The 19,772-nt window shown below is 42.4% G+C and overlaps 1 protein-coding gene across 1 annotated transcript in view; it reads left to right on the forward strand.

The window, feature by feature from the left end:
- ttll7 (tubulin tyrosine ligase-like family, member 7) overlaps window positions 1–17,549 on the forward strand; it is a 90,483-nt gene extending 72,934 nt beyond the window's left edge. Inside the window, exons 17-21 of the mRNA XM_072660232.1 lie at window positions 1,256–1,390; window positions 2,785–2,865; window positions 6,119–6,279; window positions 10,558–10,734; window positions 15,851–17,549. Of these exons, the coding sequence (XP_072516333.1) occupies window positions 1,256–1,390; window positions 2,785–2,865; window positions 6,119–6,279; window positions 10,558–10,734; window positions 15,851–15,974 (678 nt within the window). The 3' untranslated portion in view covers window positions 15,975–17,549. The remainder of the gene's footprint in view (window positions 1–1,255; window positions 1,391–2,784; window positions 2,866–6,118; window positions 6,280–10,557; window positions 10,735–15,850) is intronic.
- Window positions 17,550–19,772: the final 2,223 nt, after the last annotated feature.

Genomic DNA, 19,772 nt, shown 5'->3' on the forward strand with positions numbered 1-19,772 from the left:
GAAACATAATTATAATAATAAATAGGTAAATAAGAAAACTTTAAAATTTTTATTCTTTTTTTACATATAATTATAATTACCCTTAAAAATTTGTTAACTTTGAGATTTGCAAAGAGCACTTTGAATGTCAAAAAGTTAATGTATACTATATATCCAAATGTTTGTGGTCACCCCTTCTAATAAATGCATTCCTCTACTTAAAGATGCACCCATTGCTGTCAAAATATGTGCAAATGTACACCACAGTTTGTCCAGTCCCTGTAGAGAAGTATTGGCATTAGATTAGGACTCTCTGGAGCAAATATACATCAACATATTGGCACCATGGCTAACGCCAGGCATGGGTTTGAGGGGTCTAAAGCCCCCCCAGCATTGAGCTGTTGAGCAGTGGAACTGCGTTCCTCTGGAATGATGGTTGTTGCTCCATCCAATACTTTTAGGGTGAGTTGGGGATGAGGTAGCGTGGTGATTATCCAACCTGCTGTCCTCACTAACACTCCTGTCGTTAAATGCAATCAAATCCTCACAGCAGTGCTCCAAATGTTGTAGTAGAAAGCTAGAGACAGTACAGTAGAGTAAAGTTACGCCAACAAAAGCAGGATGAGCTGCTTCCCTTGATTTCGAATTTGGTTTTCAAATACTTTTTAACATTTATGTGCACTGCTATTACACACTTAGTGGTAAGAGAAACAGTGTGTAAAACTAATGAAGGAATATGTCATGTATGTATGAAGCATACATGTATTAACACTCCAGGTGTTAATACATGCGCCTCTCTTTTGCATACACTTATTGCAACTTATTTACTCCCCTCTGAACACACACACACATCAGTTCACACTACCTTTTCCTAATGCTAATCTGACTAGCCTCCAAACTTCTGTCCTTAAGCGCTCCTTCCGCTGGGGGGTTAAGATGTCCCACAGTCAGAGCAGCACTAGCGCTTTCACACTCCGTCTAACACCCTGACAGCTGTGACACGCTGAGCCAACCTCCAGTCACCTGGGCTCATCTTGCGCAGCAGAGCCACTCGGGGCCCAAGCGGCTCCCGGGGCCACCGCTGAGCGATGGCCGCTCCCCGCTGCAGGCGTGGGCGTGCGGCTCTAATTGCGGAGGCCTCTTCCTCTTCTTCCAGCCAGCCGGGCCTGCAGAGAGCACAAGGAAGGAAAAGCTGATGACAGAAGGGAAAAGACAGCACTCGCTAATTCATCTTCATTGCGTTGTGTTTGTGTTTGGGTGTGTGTGCTCGATGCAGGGAGAGTCCCTGCTGAACGTGAGGACGAAGGAGCAGGAGGCAGAGCTGACGCGGCAGACGCTGGCCGCGCTCGGGGAGATGAGAATCCGATTCCCAGGGAAGAGCGAGGAGGAAGCGGAGGCCGTTCTGAATGAGGTGGGTTAGCGCAGTGCTTCTGAGCGAGGTGAGCTGCTCGGCTTCTCTGAGCGAGGCGAGTTAGCGCACCTCTCTTTTGCCGCAAAAGTGGAGGAGGTGGGATTCGGGTCTGGTCCCCCCCCCCCCCCCCCCACCCCCCAGCTCTCCGCACCCCCTCTGGCTGGCTCTCTGCCTGCTCCCCTCGCTCCCTGTGCTCATTTGTGGAGGACGGCGCCCGTACTGTTAGTCCTGTCTCTTGTCATACGTGGCGTCATTAGCCGTCCACCTGTATGGTTAATGAGAGCTATTAGCTGTTGCCGCGGAAACACAGCTGGGCAGCAGCACCTGTTTGAGACCCTTTCCAATATTGTCTTATTACACTGGCGGTTCAAAAGGGAGACATTTAACGAAAACCCTCCACTTTGCGCGTTTTTACAGTGCATGTCACGTAACGAGAACCCCGGGAAGAAGAATGGAAATGGAAAGGGTTCCCAGTTCCTAACCAAATTATTGCGAAACGGAAAAGTCCATTAATTACGTTTACGAAACTCCCTCACAAGTGGTGCAAGTTAGAAATTCCGTAATTTAGATATCCGTGCACATCAGTGTAATTTACGGCCTCCTGATTTGTATGGAGCAGCTGTGGGTCTAAATTCATTATTAATGATTTATCCAAGAAGATGAATTTAATGATTACCAGCGTAGCAATGCCTGAGTGCCTCGCCGCTATCCTTCATTCTAAACATGTCCACGGTTCGTTTCCTCCGCGTGGTAACAAGTCAGAAACTGGCTTTGATTTGCAAGTTGGCTGGAGAACGTAAAGGGAATATTAGCTGAGGAACGCAGGTACACCGTGTGCCGGTGGGAGAACAAGAACAAGGAGATAGATTACCTTCTCAGGATCAGAATTTGTTTTATTTATAATAATCTCAATGTATTCAAACATTCCGATCGATCTATGAGCTATTTAAAAATGAATAAAGAGGGCAGTGAAGCCTGAGTGGATCCACTGTTTTAATTCAAGGTCCTTCTTCCCAGAGTTCTCGCTGCAGCATGAAAGAGGGAAAAGAACACTACGGCGCTATTGTGTTACACTTCGTTTTGGAAGGTCATTGCGTACTGTGGTCTTCTTTCTGTCGGTGAAGGCTTTTAACATGGTTTCTCTGATTTTGGCAAGTTTCTCTTTGTTTGTGCATGTACAGCACAGACGCATTGATTCTGCCGTGCATTCAAGTGCTGAACTGAAAAGCAGTTAAAATAATGAACAAACAGCTCTGCTGGTCTTTTCTTGCAGTTAGTTGAGGAAAACATACATACTGATTGTGCTTTAAATAAACAACAAGGACGAAGCAGAGATTTGGGCATTTTGTTGTTAAGCTTTATATGAACACTTGCTTTTTTTGGGCCTCCTACAGATTTTGAACAACTGGAAGTATCATAAACCAAAAGTGGCTTCTTACTGGCTGGTGAAGTTGGACTCCACCAAACAAAGAAAGGTGACGTATCCTACAAGCACTTATGAACGAAATGCCACAGTTAGAGGGGAGCAAAAGTACAATGCTGTGAGGACAATCTTTATTTGTTTTTTAGTGGTTTGACACGTTGGAATAGATATAACACAACAGTGTCACCTTTAAATATACCATCAAGTAATATTATGCTTATTATTGTTAACATTGTTATTATTATTGTTAACATTACCATTTTCCAACCACTAGTATACTAGTGCTTTGGCTGCACTATCAACAACAGGAACGTTACTGACCCAGATATTAGACAGCCAATATTTAATTTTTAACCAGTTTCATGTTAAATCATTGCTATCATGCAGAAACTGTGGAGCTCCATTTTTGTTGTTTTTTACTTATTGGCACTCTGTACCAATAGAAATGCTTCAAAATGAAAACAGATCTGAAGGAATATATTGCTGCTATTGTGAAAAAAAGAAAAATAATGTTGTTGTTTTTTTTTTTCACTTTTTAACATTATTTGAAACAGGCAGCATCATGTTGCATAGTATCAAAATTTCATGATGAGTGGACCAATAAAAATACTCCAAAATGTTTTAGAATCAAATATTTTTACATTGACTTTTATTGAAAATGAAGATTTTTTTTTATTTTTTCTGCTTTCCATATAATTACTGAATAAGAGGTTAATGAACAGAGTAACTGTTAATTGACAGGTAGTAGACATTTATATAGAGTGTAGAAATGCAGTATAAATGAATTTAGAGTGGACAGAGGATTCACTGAAGTATTAGCAGGTTGGAATCACTTGGTAACTCTGTTCCAATTTTTCTCTACTAAGCACTCTGAAATATTTAGTGCTCAATTAAAACTTTTTTTCTTCTGTGAGTCTGTACGGACTGAAACCTGACTTTGGGCTGCATCAGTGCTATTTTCTAATGTGTAATGAGGTCAGAATGTGAAAAATATTACTCATTGATTTAGAACTGTTATATCAGCAGTCTTACATCACAGTACAGAAATGTTGAGAAAGCCTGATTTTATATGGCTCTGTCTACAGTACAGGGCAAGCAAGTGAGACTTTTTTTTAAATAGGAGAATGATATCACTTTTTGTGGATTTTTGCTGCATGTGTCTGACTGCTGAATTTTGCATATTATTATTAATTGCATTATTATTATTATGTCAATTAATGTTTGACCCAAGTAAAATTTGCACTTCACCATACAGCATATTGATCTGTGCTTTAGTGTCCATGCTGTTTTTTACACCTGGGTAATATTAAATTAAAATCGATATGTCAGTGAGCTGATATTAATGACTATGTGTCCGTTTAGATGTCAAAATGGACATAATAAAGAAAATAAACCAAAAATGCCAGAATCAGAGATGCTGATTCTAATAAAAAGCAAACACAACATCAAGACAAACAAAAGAAAGCAGAAGCATTTAGATGTACAGGGAGTACAGCACCCAGTGCTTTGCATGAACTGCAACCCAATATCTCTCTTCAAACGCTGTAAGAATATTCAGTGTTGAATTCTAATGTGCTCTGCAATCTTTCTTAAGAAAATTAAATTCTTCTCTTGCTTTAATGCACTAAACACATCACCTATAAATAATCCAGTAAATCAGCTGGTTGGAGTTGGTGAAGGTGCACAATTTGTTGAAGCCTTTTAACAACATTAAATAAAAGATCGTTTAATGCATATGAATGCACTTTTATACTGGAAAATCTACTGTCTGGTTAATCTGTGTGTGTGCAGGACAGTGTTCTGTTATGAAAAGCTAATGGCACATACAAATGAGGAAAAGGCATGGTGGTGCCACGCCTGTCGTGTTGATTTATCAGAATAATGGAGTTCATTACTGACATTCAAATTCCACAGCTAAGAAACAGCTGGCCTTACCTTTATTGAATCATTGCTTCAAATGCTGGCTTTTCCAAATTGGCTGCCAGACGTCTGTGTGAATTTCTTTGCTATTATGAAGTTGAGCAGAACAGATATAAGAGACTGCTCTACCATTTACTTCTAAGTGGTGGATGACTTGTGATGCCAAGGACATCAACTCTTGTCTTGGCCAGTTGTGTCATTCAGCAAGCTTCATAAAGCCTTGGTCTTCAGGATTAGTGACACTGGTTTTCTTTGCTTGTATGTTGCGCCAATAGCTTGAAAATAATACTGCTTTAGCCATGGGATTGTTGAGAGTTTGGTTTGTGGTGGAACTTGTGGAATCCTCAAAATGTGTTTCTGATGCTTGTGGTGGCACGTTACATTGCAGCTTTTTGAAAGGCACTGCATTCTTTCTTTGAGCTTCTTGTTTTCTGCACAATATGCCACGGATAATAAACCCACAATGACTTACACAACTGGGCGTAAGACTGAAAAAGCTGGAGATGCCTTTGCCATTGGCAGAGGAGGTCGGCTTAGCAAGTTGGCACTGAGTACAAGAGAATTGTTCACTCGGTAGCCTGCTGCGCCTTTTGCTAGAATTGGGTCTCAGGTACCTTCTCTGTGGAATCTGTACTGCGGGATCAGCATGGCAGTGGTATAATGAAGCTCCACTGACTGCAGGCATTGTCATGTCCCACAAGCTGATTATCAGCTGAAGCTTGAGGAATCATTCTGAGAAGAGTTTGTGCCATCCCACACAAGGCCATTAAATCGGCCGTATCACATGACAGTCAGTCACCAATCAGCTGAGAGGACTCCAAGGCTCAAGCCACTAGCTGGAAAAGAGGTGCTAGGGTCCTTCAACCTGCAGGAACTTTTGACTCAATTTCTCCTGAGACTGACGTTCGCAAGCAATTACTGCTCTTCTTTCAGTCTTTCTGTTTCAATCCAACAGTTCTTTGCTTCCAAACCACCACACTGAGTCTCTGCCTTCCTTTTTCTGCCCCATTCTCCACTCACTACAGACCTGCTATTTTTCATTAGATCTTCATTTATGCCCACATGGTGCAAGCCTTTATGATTGCAGCTTCAGAAGGAGAAAAGAATCCGGTCAAAATGTTCTGTCACTGTCATATCAAAACCTCAAAAACCCCATTTATTTGATTATTTATTATTATTATATACACCAGCTACTGTCTACATCATCTAGACCAACAGAAACGGTCCAGAATGACATGGAAACAAAACCTCATTACATTAAAGAGCATTGTAATGTACCTGTAACGTTAGCTGTACATTTTGGTGATACAAGATTTTGTCTGTATTCCTTGTCGTCTCCTCCTTTACCGCAACCTTTTCCTCTTCCACATGCTTCCCATTTAAAGGTCCTGGACATTGTCCGCACCAACGTCCACACAGTGCTGCAGAGAATCTGGAGGGAGCCCGACGTCGACAGTTTACGTCTCTACCGCCTTTTCAGCCGTGTCTTTAATCGCCTGCTCTGGAGTCATGGTCAAGGCCTCTGGAACTGTTTCTGCAGCTCTGGGTAAGGAGCTCTCCTTAACACTTGAGACTTATGCTTTTAAATAGCGTGCATTTCCAGTGCTATAAATATATAATATAAACCAATTGGAAAAGTTCCTCTAGTAGTAAGTCAGAACTATCATCTTGATGCCGTATGGTTGCACTAGACTTAGTTCTACAGAAAATAAGACCTGTGCAGTGTTTTTCTAGGATAATGTCAAGGGCAGAGGGAAATACCGAATTACCGAGTTAAATTAGATATTTCCTTGCCAAGTGGATAAGGGCTACTATGTGAGATTGGGGAAAATGCCAAGAATTGTCTGTAGTAGAATGGTTAGTAAAACCAATTCTGTCAATTTTGTATTTTTTTTATATAATTAGTATTTTGCTGGATTTATAGAACTTATATTAACAATATTGTATATCAATATATAGACACCATAATGAATCTTACGGCACTTAACTCATACATTAGTCCGGTGATTTACAAGCTGCCGGGACTGGGATTAGCATTACAGACAAATTTAACTTTTATTTCTATGGGATGTTAAATGTAGCAAAATTAATACAATGTAGATACTTTAGCACAGACGTTCAGCATCATCTGGACAATCTGCTATTCTGGAGTTCCAAAAATGCATCATCAAAAATGTCTGAATATGTCTGAAAGTCTGAAATACTCCATTTGAACCAATTATCTGATTATATTAATAGCCTTCTGATATTACTGTGCACCCCTGTTTTAATAGGATTTATTTTCCATATTTAGAAAATTGTCTTTTTATTGTCTTAATATTTTATTATCATACACAAATAATTAAATACAGTGTTTTTATTGGTGGGGAGAATGAGGTCATGAGCCATAAATGATCCACGGTCTGCTTTCAAGGATTATGAGGAGGCATACTGGGTAAGCTGATTCATAAGCGACTGACACTGCTGAGTGATTATTAGTCAGCATGACCTCTTTTTTGCCTTGATGAGGATGCTTTTAACACTGTTAACTAAAGAAAAAGGTCAGGGACGATGGAAGAAAACCACTGTAAGGTAGAATTGGTTATGGCCAGTGGGACAAAGCGTTACAGAGGACACATATGACAATAGTGTATAACATATAATATATAACACATATACATACATTATGTCCACTATGTGGACAATACACCTGCTACATGCACTACATGGCAGGTGTATTAGAACATCTGCTCATTTATTGTTTCTTCAAAATCAAGGAATTTAAAAAAAGAGTTAATCCTGCTTTTGTTGGAGTAACTAGTAGTCCAGGAAAGGCTTTCTACAAGATCTACAAGACTGTGAGGATTCGATCGCATTCAGCAACAAGAGTGTTAATGAAGTCAGGATGTTGGAAAATCACCACCCCACCTTATCCCCAACTCATCCCAAAAGTATTAGCACCAACCATCATATTTTAGGGAACACAGTTCCACTGCTTCACAGCTCAATGCTGGGGGCTTTATACCTGGTATTAGGCTGGTATTAGGCATGGTGCCAAAAAGTTTATGTTTATCTGCTCCCGAGAGTCCTGTTCAGTTTTATTGGCAATGCTTCTCTACGGGGACTAGACAAGCTGCATGCATGCATTTGCATTTTTTAAGTTGAACACAGCAGTGGGTGCCACTTACAATAGCTGGATGCAGTCATTAGAAGGGGTATCCACAAACAGTTGGACTCTTTTTTATTTCGAACCCTCCATTTAATAGGTATGTCAACGTGCAAAGTAACAACTAATGTAAATTTAAAAGGTTTTGGTATGAGGAGCCTAGCTTCTAGCGTGACCTTCTGGTTAGCAAGATAGTATGTCCCTTAGTACATAGTTTAAAGTTTGCCTGTATGTGTTCCATAATTGCGTAGGAAAATGGGCGTGTTCCATATTTGTGCTGGACAATGGTCAGTTTCTCCTGTTTTGATCTTTTAGCATAAAGACACACATAAAATCCCATGCACTGTAATTACAGCACCTCCCAGAGCTGCCCACTGACAACACGCTCTTATATCAGTGCTGATGAAGCTGTGACCACTTTCATCCCTCTATTTATTTTGTGTCTGGGCAGCACAGGGGGTCCACAAGATTTTTTGTACAGCCCACTCGTATGTGTAATTGACAGACATAGAGATGTGTTACCGCCCAGGTTTATTTCAACTTGATGAGAGTGTATGTGGCGCTAGGGGATTAGTGATGGTGCTAAGCACCCCATGCTGCTGCCGTTTAATCAGGACCCGGCGCGTGAAGGAGGTCCGTGGGCAGCTCGAGCTCGAAGGAAAGCGCGGCAGGGGGGCATTGTGAAGGCCTCCTCGCCTGTAATGTACCCTCAGATCCCCAGCCATTATATTTCTTCATCTCCACAATCAAACGCAATCTCCGCTGCTGTCCGGCGACTTTGAAAAGAAAAAGACTTTATTTTAGCACAACGTTTTCTGCTGTTATTCAGGACCAGGCCATTAGAATTTTCTGACAGTCGCCTGGTCACCCAGTGAGATGGGAAGACCTGGGGAGCCTGCTGAAGCCCCCTTTGCAAATGTCTTAATTTGTACACTAAAGGGCCCGTATCACAGAGCTCGACTTTTCCTTGCTTTTTATTAAACAGTTTGATATACTATGTAGCTGTTCACCCCCTCAGGCTAGATAGTCCATTTATGTCTACACTGCAAATATTGAATTTACAAACTTTATTTATCTCCAAAGGGAGATCATATAAATAGCTGATGTATACACACAGGACACAGCATAACAAACACATCCTACAAGTCAATCAGCAGTCCTTCATTAGTCCCCTAATTAAGTCTGAGGCAGGGATAGATATCCCTTACTGCCACTAGCACAAATATGGACCTCCTACACACAGATCTGCACCGGTGGCATTGAAGACACTGACCTGATAGAAGCCATTCAGAAGATGAGTGCAGGATAAGTGCAGCTTATGCAGTGTATCATTCACTTTCTTTACATTCACAACAGACACTAAATCGAACTGTGCCGCAAATATTGAGCAGGTGGCCAGGACATGGTACGCAAGTACACAAAATGCTTTAGTTTAAGCAGTTTAGTTTATGCAGTCCTAAACTCAAATGTAAGAAAATATTGATATTGTCTTTAGAGTGCACTGTTCTGATGGGCTAAAAAGTGACATTTTATTTTACGTGTCTTTATAATATTTTTTTTTTCTAAAATTTGATTTAAAAAAATCTATAATATGTCTTGCTGACAATATCATAATATATCACACTCTACTGAATCCTAACTTCTCAAACGAGTGGTTAGCTCCAACTAAATTGTCAAAGTAGGACGGAAGTTATAGTAAAAGTTACTCTGAAGTTGGGAATATCCGCTACATAAATTGATGAAAGAAATGAGTAAGAAACATTCTTTAGGTATATTTTACACATATCAAAGTGTCTTTACATATCAATTTTTTTTTTTTGCCTAAATAATGGTGTGAAGGTTTTCCTCTCCTAACTATTGTTAATGTTAGTGCAGTATACTCTAGCTGTACAGTCCCTACATTACTAAAGTGGCTTCTGCTGCAGAAATGTCACAGCCATGATTTGATGCACTGCACACAGTTAAGAGCCACGCCTGCTACAAGTTAAAATCATACAGGTCTCCAATGATCAGGATGCTCGAAATTGTTGTTGATTGTTACACTGTAGGTGTACAAAAAGAAGACCCTGGCTGTCAAAAAAACAACAACAAAAAAAAACAACAACAAAAAAAAAGGGCAAGAGTACATCAGTTCCCATTGAAAAAAAATCAAACATCATTTTAGAATTGATGAAGACTTCTTTACACATCTTGCGGTCTGCTTTTGGGCTGAACTTGTTAGAAGAGCCTGACCTGGCCATGTTGGCAATTGTTTTACTTGTAAATAATTTTCCAGAAAGTGGAATTTCTGATTTATAAGTGCTCTTATAAGAGAGCTTTTAAAATGTCCTCCCACACTGCATCTACTACCTTCTTTCGGAAGGCCTCTGGATCTGGTCATGGTGATGATACTCCTCTAAAATCCTCTCTAACCATGTTCAAATCTTCAGCTGATGTGCTGCACCTGATTCTAATTTTAGACATTTGAAGTAGTAATAAAGGTGGGAGTCTGTAATGTTTTCCTCACAAAAATGTGCATTAGCTCCGCCTCTTAATATTGTTAAAATGAAGATCAAATGTCTGTATGTTTAAATATGCAAACAAAAAGATGTGGGTGGTAAAGGGAAATAATATGCAAATAAGCATGTCTCTCTTAATAACCACATGTCTATGTGTGTGTATATGTGCTTGGTCTTGTAGCAGGTCGTCCTGGGAAAGCATCTTCAGCAAGAGCAGTGAGGTCGTGACGACACAGGAGCTGCAGTGCTGCCAGCGCTTGGTGCAGCTCTGTCGCGACTGCCTGCTTGTGGTCTACAAGTTTGTGGCCGACTCGCGCGGCTCACTTACCGGTCTGAGCCCCGAGTGGGATGATACCAGGTAAACCCCCTCCCCTATCCCCCACCCCTTTCCTCCACATTTCTCTCCCCCCTTCTGTTTCGACCTCCGACTCCCAGTGCATCAGAGCACTCTCTCATAGTTCAGTGGGAGGTTGCCGGTTAGGGGCATATTTGACTTTTCGGACGCACAAGGGAAGCTGCGAACAGGAAAGAATGACCCTCAGATTATTGCATAGGTTAGTGGGCCCCCCGAGGCCCAGCTTAATTCAATTATAAAAGAGATGAGCCAGAGCTAAATGATCCTAAGAGCTTGCGCAGGACCGACTTGCCATGATTCATAACGGCAGAATATTGAATAGGCCCAACGCATGAGAACAGGAATTTGGTTGTGAGACAGAAGTGGAACATTCTGGTTCAATTTTAGGATATAACGCATAAGGAGACAGTATTTTCGGGTCATTTCATTTGTTTCATTCTAGCCGAATGAGACATTTGCATGCAATATCAGCATCATCTGCCTAACAGCCCTGGGACTAATACAGATTAAATGTGTAATCTAGATGCAATCTGGATTACTTGACGTATTTTGAGTGTTTACAAGAAATTGAAGGTATTGTCAAATACATTTATTTCTTAAGCACTCAGGGGCATCCCAGCTTGTACTTTTGGTGCACTGTACTTGATTCAAGTCCCTGCCCATACTTTCTAAATGCATTTCTGCATGTATTACTAGAAATGGCAGAGTACGTAAAAAAGTAGTTTGGCTAAAATTCTGTTTGCACAATTTTGCACTAAATCTCTTAGCCCAGATGTAGTCAGTTAGTGTCAAAGTGTTTAGTCCAAATTTTGCCTCTAGTTGTGTGCTGGAGATATGAGGCTAATGTTGCACCCAGATTTTTCTCAGTCTGCTCACAGGACATCAAAGGTTCTATTATTAAGGACATGCAAATTTGTTGATGTGGTTGATGATGTTTACGGCACAGAATAAATTCGCTGTGTAGCTGAATAATGGGGACATAGCCACCCTTGGCTTGGATGACAGTAGCAAGATGTCATGACATGGGCTGTATTAGGTGAGGGAAGGTGTTCATTATAGAGGTTAACTGGACCACTGTGGTGCTTCAATTGCTCTATATCATTCGCTGTAGTTGTTGTTAACCTATGGCATCAATGGCCTGTGGGGCACCATTGTTGTGCCGTTAGGAGGTGCTTCACTACAGCTTTACCACAGCAGCTCTAGAACATCCCACAAAGTTAGCAATTTCCACTCTTCCTCAGTTACCCCATCATCATACCCTTGTGGACATCAATCAAATCGCATCCCTGGCCCATGATTATCGTTTGGCACTCTGCTACAAATAAAAAGGTATGCTCACTTAATACATGAAGCAAAAAATTTCACTTGGCATCTGTGACACTGCCAAGTTCATTTCAAACCAGGGGTGGTCATAATATTCCGATATGACTGTGACAATGGATGTTAGCGTCTTGTAGTGAATGTGTCACCGTAGTGAAGGTGTAGCGAGAATGGGCTTCTTGAACACCATCTGTCATCTAATACAGTCCATGCTGTGACGTATCACTAGTGTCATCTGAGCCAAGGGTGGTTATTCCCACTATTAGCTAGGTTGTTGTAATATTCTGGTATGATTCTGGTCCTACACATATCATCTAACCTACAGGATCCTAATGAACACCTTGAGTTAGTCTAAATGTGTTGAGAAGAGCAAACTTCTGGGAAATATTTGGGTGACTTTTAACTTCTTTTAAGAGTTTTTTAATAATAACAGTTCATATGTAGTTATTGCACATATTTACTGCAATTAATATGCAAAATAGAAATATTGGAATTAGTAACATTAACATTAGTAAACATAAGCCTTTCTGAAAATATCTAATGTCCCTAATGTCAACTTTTAATGTCTCTGATAAATTTATGCACACCTGATTTGCTCCCCTTTATAAATTAGCTCCAGGCACCGAAGACAGTCAGTGACTTGGCAAATCCGTATCCTCATTTGACCTTGCAGCTAAACTTGTCAAATCTTTGTGTGGGCAGGGCCCGAAGGTAGTGATTTCTCCTCCTCCATTAAACTATGACCCTGTCTCTCTACTCTTACTTCCGGATCCGTGGTGAAGCACTCCCTTGGCTGCTGGACCGGTCTCATCTCGAGGCTCGACCCCCTCTTCTTCTACCCTCTCGCTCCTTGAAGCAGGTCTTTTCTCCTCTCGATTTTGGATTAAACCCCTTTTCTCCCATGTCTCCAGTCTGTCCAGACTGTAGCCACCCACCCTTGCGCACCTGCTTGCTACGTTTGCTCGCTGTCTCTGAACATGGCGTCCTGGAGGTTGCTCTGACTGCAAAAAAAAAAAAAAACAACAGAAAACTGAAAAAAACAAAAAAACAACCACGCCGTTTCCAAGGACGCCAGCCAGCCATTCTCTCCATCTCCCTCCCACTTACCACGGCAACAAGCACCCACTCATTCGTCACGGTGAATCACAACAGTTTCACTGCATGGTGCATGACACTGGCTTCCACATCTTTCCCGGGACATGCCTCATTGCCGACTCAGTGGCAGAACAGAGCAGGGGGATGACAGATTAGGCTTTTCAATCAGCCAGCGTATGCTTTACCTCGTTAGGAAAATGATGTCTGAGTGGGAGCGAGGCACCATATTGCCGGTGACCCCCTCCCTCCTCCTTTTTGACAGCCACTCATCCTCCTCTCTGGCATGTGTCTGGCCCCCCTACCTGCACCCATACGCTGCATGTCCTCCATCCACCTCCACCCGCCACTCTTGGCCAGTGGAGAGGCACGGGGTCGAGAGCCATCAGGGTACCAGTGACACTCTCTCAAGCGCTGTCTCTCTCTCTCTCTCTCTCTCTCTAGTGTGGCAGAAACATTTCTGAAAGCACACAGGCTTTTAAAATCTGAATTTCTTCAGCTCTGATAATAGCCAAACTGACAAAGTTGACTCACTCTAACTCTGAGTAGACTAGAAGTGGGCTACTTTGCTTTCCAGCACAGACTGGGGGATTTCTCTGCACTTAACACCTTTTCTAAGAGCCAGCTAATTAGGGTGTCAGCCTGCTAATTAAGAGCTGAATCGGAAGGGTTTGAGCTTTCTCAAACCTCCAGGACCCGAGGACTAAAGGTTGTTGTTAGAGTCTTAGATTCGGTAGGATCCAGTGGCTGAAGATCTGCACACAGATCCGGATCTGCACAAAGATTCAGCCCCCTAACCTGATGGAACAAACTTTCTGGTCAATGAAATAAACGTTTTAAATGGATAATGAACTTCATGCCAAGTGTATGAAGGAACGCCGCTGTCATACGAAGTAGGAGCAGGCCCGGTTTCATCCAGCCGCTTTACGGCGCAGCATGGCAGTTGGGCTATTGAATGTATACTTTGAACATGCAAACTGACTGGAGACGTGTGCAGATCTCCCAGTGATTGTGTATAATTAGTAAGGCCCACACATTCTCGAAAGGAACCACGGTTAGACAGCTGCTGGCTCTCAGGGGGCTTTGCGCTGGCAGGTTTTTCTAAGAACTTCTCAATGATCAAAAGCTAAAGACCTGGTGGAAGCGGTACAGAGGTCCAATTAAATAGTGCCTGCAGCCTGATTGGACCCTGAGTGATGGAGCCTCTTTACAGGCTTCCTCATATAGACAAAACTTCCTCAGTGAATTATTTAGAAGGCGACGGAGGGGAGCCCTTCTCCATATATGTTCATATTTGAATTTTATATTCCAGTGACATTTGCTTTTGTTGACCAAACTGGAGCAGTATATAGTGGGGGATATGGTAATGAGACCAAACCCCAACCCCAATATTGATCCCCAAGAACAAGACTGTCCCAAAGTTTGCCAATAAAAGTATGTGAAACCGGAAGCCCCTTTTCCAAAGCTTTCATCACAGGAACATGATGAAAGATCAGATGTGGATAAGATAGTTGAAAGATATTCGAAGAGAGACTAGAAGAGATATTCATGCCTATATATCAAGGTTGAGATTTGGAGAGTTGGCTTATGTGTTGCTATTTTCACAATCCTGTAGCATTTCAGTGGTAGGAGAGCGTACAGCAATAAAATATGGTGTCTTTTTTTCCCCCCTCTCCTTTCATTACCGCACTCTGGCGAGCGGGTTGAATGTACAGTAGGTAGTTAATCTACATTCTAAGATATCCGCTTGACAAGTACCAGCGGTACACTTGAGCAGTTTCAAGGACATTCTTTTCGAACTAAATGAAGTTAATTTGACTTTTCACAAGTCTCCTGGGTACGGCAGCGTTGCAGCGGAAGCCCTCAGAGCAAATCTTTTTTAGTATACTTAGAAGAAGCAGCACGGCTAATTTGTCCTGGGGATATTGTACAAGGAAGTCTGTCACAAGTACCGTGTTACGCCCACAAACCCAAGGGTTATTTTACAGTTACTTAGTTTAAAAGGATCCCTTTTTTCCTTTTTTTTTGTGCCTACATTTCCGTACCAAGAACAAGTCGTTTGCGTTGCGGCATGGTGTTAGCTACCGCTGGCAGCTAATGAATAAACTGTTTAAGTGTCCTCGTTAGTGAACCCGAGCTAGTGATCTGAATATCCTATCCTACAATTATCTTATGTGGGTCATCAAATGGTTAACCTCCTTGTTTCCATTCCAGGCCCTAATTATCTTAGCCTGTATCCACTCTCGGACATCCTGCTCCTATCAGCTAGATTTAAGCAGTGTCAACTTTAAACAGCTTCCTTCACCCATCTGTCAAAGCAAGGCCTTGTTTAGCTGCTCAAGTGAAAATGCAAAGTGTCACTCATCATTAAAAACAGACGGCGTTTACAAGAAGGGATCAAGGGGGAAGACAGGAGAAGGGCTGGAGTGGCTTGCTAAGCGAGTGAAGGAGGGAAGGAGGGAGGGTGTCCGAACTAATGTTGGACAGTATGGGGCTGAGGGGATGGTTGCAGGGAAGACTAGGCGGGAGGAGCTTCGACCGGACGGCCGGCCAGGCGGGCGGGTTTTGTTTTGTGTGTCAGATTGCAAGGCCGGGTTAATGCTGCCTGATCTCTTTGCACGACCTTTTGCAGTTCTAATCCTGCCTTCTCCTGCGGTCTCCCGTCCAAACCCCCTGTCCCTCTTCCCCCCCGTCTCCGTCTGTGCAGGTATCTGCTGCCAGTGACCTCCCAGTTCATCATCAAGTGGCCTTCCTCCAGCTTTGGCCGGAACGTGGCCTCCGCCGCGTCGCGCTCTCGCAGTCTCTTCACCACCCGCATGGGCCACTTCTGATCCTCCGCTGGGTCCCTCGCTGCCTCCTGAGGAGGAAAAGGGGACCGGATCCCTCCCAACCGCCGACACCCCCACCTCCACACCACCTCCTCCTCCTCTCCCCCCCCCCGGGAGCCACGCTAACTCTGGAAGCATATGAAAAGGGATTTGCCAGTCCGCCCCGTTAGTTCGCGTTTGTTGGCACATCAGATGCAGACGATTAGGCAGTCTCTCTCCCTCCAGCTCGGTCTGTCCCTGTGGATCTGCTGTAAAATAGCCGTCTGCTGTACAGTGATCGCCCGTACTGATACTGTAAAACAACAGTTTTCGGATTCATGTCCAGGACTGCGAAATAATTCCACGAATAACTTCAGTGAATGCTTCAGTGAAATGTAGATGGAATGGGATTAGTGTGTATGCGTTTGTTAATGAAAGCCAAACCTAAAATAATGAAAATACTGTTTTTCACTGCTGCTGATGATATTGATGATGTTTGCAAGCATTTGGTGGCGTTTTTTTTTTTTTTTTTTTTTTAAGTAGATGCTTTAACTAAGTAAACCTTTATTTACTGTCACTTTATCATAGTTTTAATGCAGTTTCGTCCAGAAAGCAATTACTGTAGAGGAGTGTTTTGTGGCTTTGCTCTTTCTGAAAGGCCGAAATCTCTTCTGGTAACGTTTTCTTTTTGTTTTTGTTTTTTTCTGTAAAGAGAGTAAAGTTTCCCTTGTTTGTTATTCTACAAGTTGGCTTGTTTTTTAGCCATGTAATAATGAGCCAATCCTAACCTCAGTGAATGTCGTGTTTGATATGCATCCCTGCAGTCAGGTCGCCTTCCGTCCTGCAGCACTGCAGCCGATAGCGCTCGTTTCGTGCATGTTTAGATAGAGTCCTTTAAAACTAGCGCGCTGTCTGCCGACAAAGAGGAAACGACTGCACATCAGAAATACTTGAATTTATTTATACGATTCTATTTATTTTATTTAAACGTCTTTCAGTTTACACACACTACTAATTTAAGGTTCATCAACTGTATATTATAGAAGTTTTTTGGCGGGGATATATTAAAAAGGCTTTGGTTTAAAGGGACGGGAATGAAAGAAGTACTAACTGCAGGGCTTTGCTTTGTGTTTAGATAGAGAAAAAAAAAACTGCCATGTTGGTGTTTTTGCGGCTATGCCCCCATATTTCGTCAGCCCCCATGCAAGTGCCAGCGCAGACTGTGGCGTGCCAACACTAAGCACAACCAGTAATGTGTTAATGACTCCTTATTTGAGGTTACTAATAAACTAGAATGCTCTGTACGACAGTAGGTAGTGTTAGAATTGTAACTGGAGGAAGCTCCCGGTAGTTCATATTCAACTAGAATGTATCCCTGTAAATGCTAAAATCTGCGGGCTGTTTTTTTTTGGTTCTCCAGAAACAGTGTTCTCTGCCATGCAACATTTTTTTTTATTTCTGAAGAATATTATGATAACTCTATGCTACTAAATCCATTTTATTTCTCCTTTAGCGTCATTCCACAATGCCAAATATTATTTTTTGCCTGGATTTTCATTCCGGGTGATGATTTTTAAGTTTAATAGCAATAAAATCCTTAAAACATCTCTGGTGGTTCCATATATTTGCCCCCTGTATTCGTCATTGAGCCATCACTGTCTTTTTTTTGTCTTCTGACCACTGAACTGAGTGACTGGACTTTGCGTCTTCTGCTCTTCCTTCTAGGCGTCCTCCTTTCGAGGTTGTTTTAACACGAGGTGTCTCCAGACTCCTTGGATAACACACATACACACACACGACCTGTACGGAAGTGACACTGCGTGTCATTCCACGCCGTCTCATGCGAGACTCGCAGGCGTAACCTTGGTAACCTTGTCGTGTCTTGTCCTGACCCAAGGCCTGGGGAATAGAGGTGATCCTATCCCTTATTTACACTCCCTCTCTCCATTTCAGGCTGCCAGCCAGCTTCCTCTTGTCTCTGCCTCTTCAACCACCCACCCAAGCCACCCCCCGCCTCCCTCCCTCCCTTCAACTATCTGTCAAGTGTGGAGGTGTAGAGCATGACCTTGAAATTCCTCCTCAAACAATGTTAGCGCCTTCCAAGCTAGCACTCTAGCTCAGAAGCTTGAGGTCTAACCCCTGCCCTTGGCCGTTAGAAGCCTTGTCACACAGAGTGGTCAGCCAGTGGAAGCTGGGGCCAGTTTCCAGCAACGTGTGATGGTCACTGAGGTGGGTACATCTACATAGGTCCCCGCAGTTGACCCACTTACGGCTCCAGGCGAACACCATGGGCACCGGGCTCTGTCGAACTGCGATAACGTCTTTGACTTGCTCTGGAAGAAGCCAAAGGGATCGCTGCTCTCGAACAACCTATTTGCCTTAATCCTCCGTTTCGAAAGGAACAAAATCAAGGGGCTTTAATCAGGGACTGTCAAAATAAGCTATCGGTGCCCTAATTCAAACAGCCTCCTTCGCCAAGTCTGTTGCTTATTTAAAAAAAAAGAAAAAGAAGAAGAAGAAGAAGAGGAAAGCAATTTTAAAGTCATGCCCGAGTTCTTTTTGAAGCCTTCAGTTACCCTGGTATACACCCTAGCCTCTATATATGTGCTGCATCCAGTGACTTTGCATTATTGCCATGAAAGACGATTCGGTATGTGTGTGCGTGCGTGAAGTGTGCTTCTCTTAGAAAATAACATCCTTCACATGGCATTATCGGAGGCAGACGTTTTCAGCATCTCTATCCACGCGCCTTTGCAGCTGCCAGCAAACACATTCAAGTAACCCTGTCCTGGCCTGAGATGGGAGGCTTTCTTGCAGCTGATAAAACGTAGAATTTGTCCTTCATGTTTGTCCTCACATCTCAGGTGTGCGCATGGCCGTGAAATGTATAGGACTATGAAAAAGCCAGGAGATATTTCTGAGGAGATTAGATATAGCATCAATAACTTGCATAAGGAAGAGGAACATCCATGTAAAATAAGTGTAAAAATAGAAGTATTGTTCAGGACAAGTAACATGCAAAAGTTTGGGCACCTATTTTGACGAGTGAATGATTGTAATTGAAATTATTGGTTACAGTTGTAATGAAAATGATTGGTTGAATCACTGCAAATTAGATTAATTAGCAAAATAGACTTTCAGTCAACAAGAACAATTTAAACAGCTCAACTAATATACCAGGTGCTTTCTCCACATTCAATAAACATTTCACTTTTAATGATGACTACAGTCTTAGAATTATTCAACCCCTTCATCAAAAGTGTCTTTATTACCTAGTAGAGCCCCCTTCTGTGGTTATGACCTGCTGCAAGCGTTCTGCAGATCTAGACACCAGCTTCTGGCAGCGTTCCTGAGGAATCATTGCCCATTACTCATGCATTACTTATGCTTTGGATAATTGTCCTGTTGAAATGTTCAAATGACGCCCAAGATTCAGATTCTTCAATAAAGGCATGACGTTTTCTCCTAGGATTTCCGAATACCTGATTAAATTCATCTTGCCCTTCCACTTCCACCATTGCAGGTTTCCAGTGCCAGAGCAAGCAAAGCAGCCCCAGAGCATCACCGAGCCACCGTTGTGCTTCACTGAAGGCAGGGTGTTCTTTTTCAGTGTACGCTTCATTCTTCCACCTCCTTTGTTTCATCGCCTAAAATGTCTGGGAAGCGATGAAACTGGAACTTTTTGGGTATGCTTGTATCAGTAGTATGTCTGAACATCGCCGCTGTAGAGTCTACTAAACCTTCCTGAAGATCTTTTGCATTAAAAGGGGGACTTTGATTTCTCTTGCTAGCAATCATACTAGTAGTTCTCTCTGAAGGTTT

This window comes from Salminus brasiliensis, chromosome 17 (genome assembly GCF_030463535.1).
Source record: "Salminus brasiliensis chromosome 17, fSalBra1.hap2, whole genome shotgun sequence".
Lineage (NCBI taxonomy): Eukaryota > Metazoa > Chordata > Actinopteri > Characiformes > Bryconidae > Salminus > Salminus brasiliensis.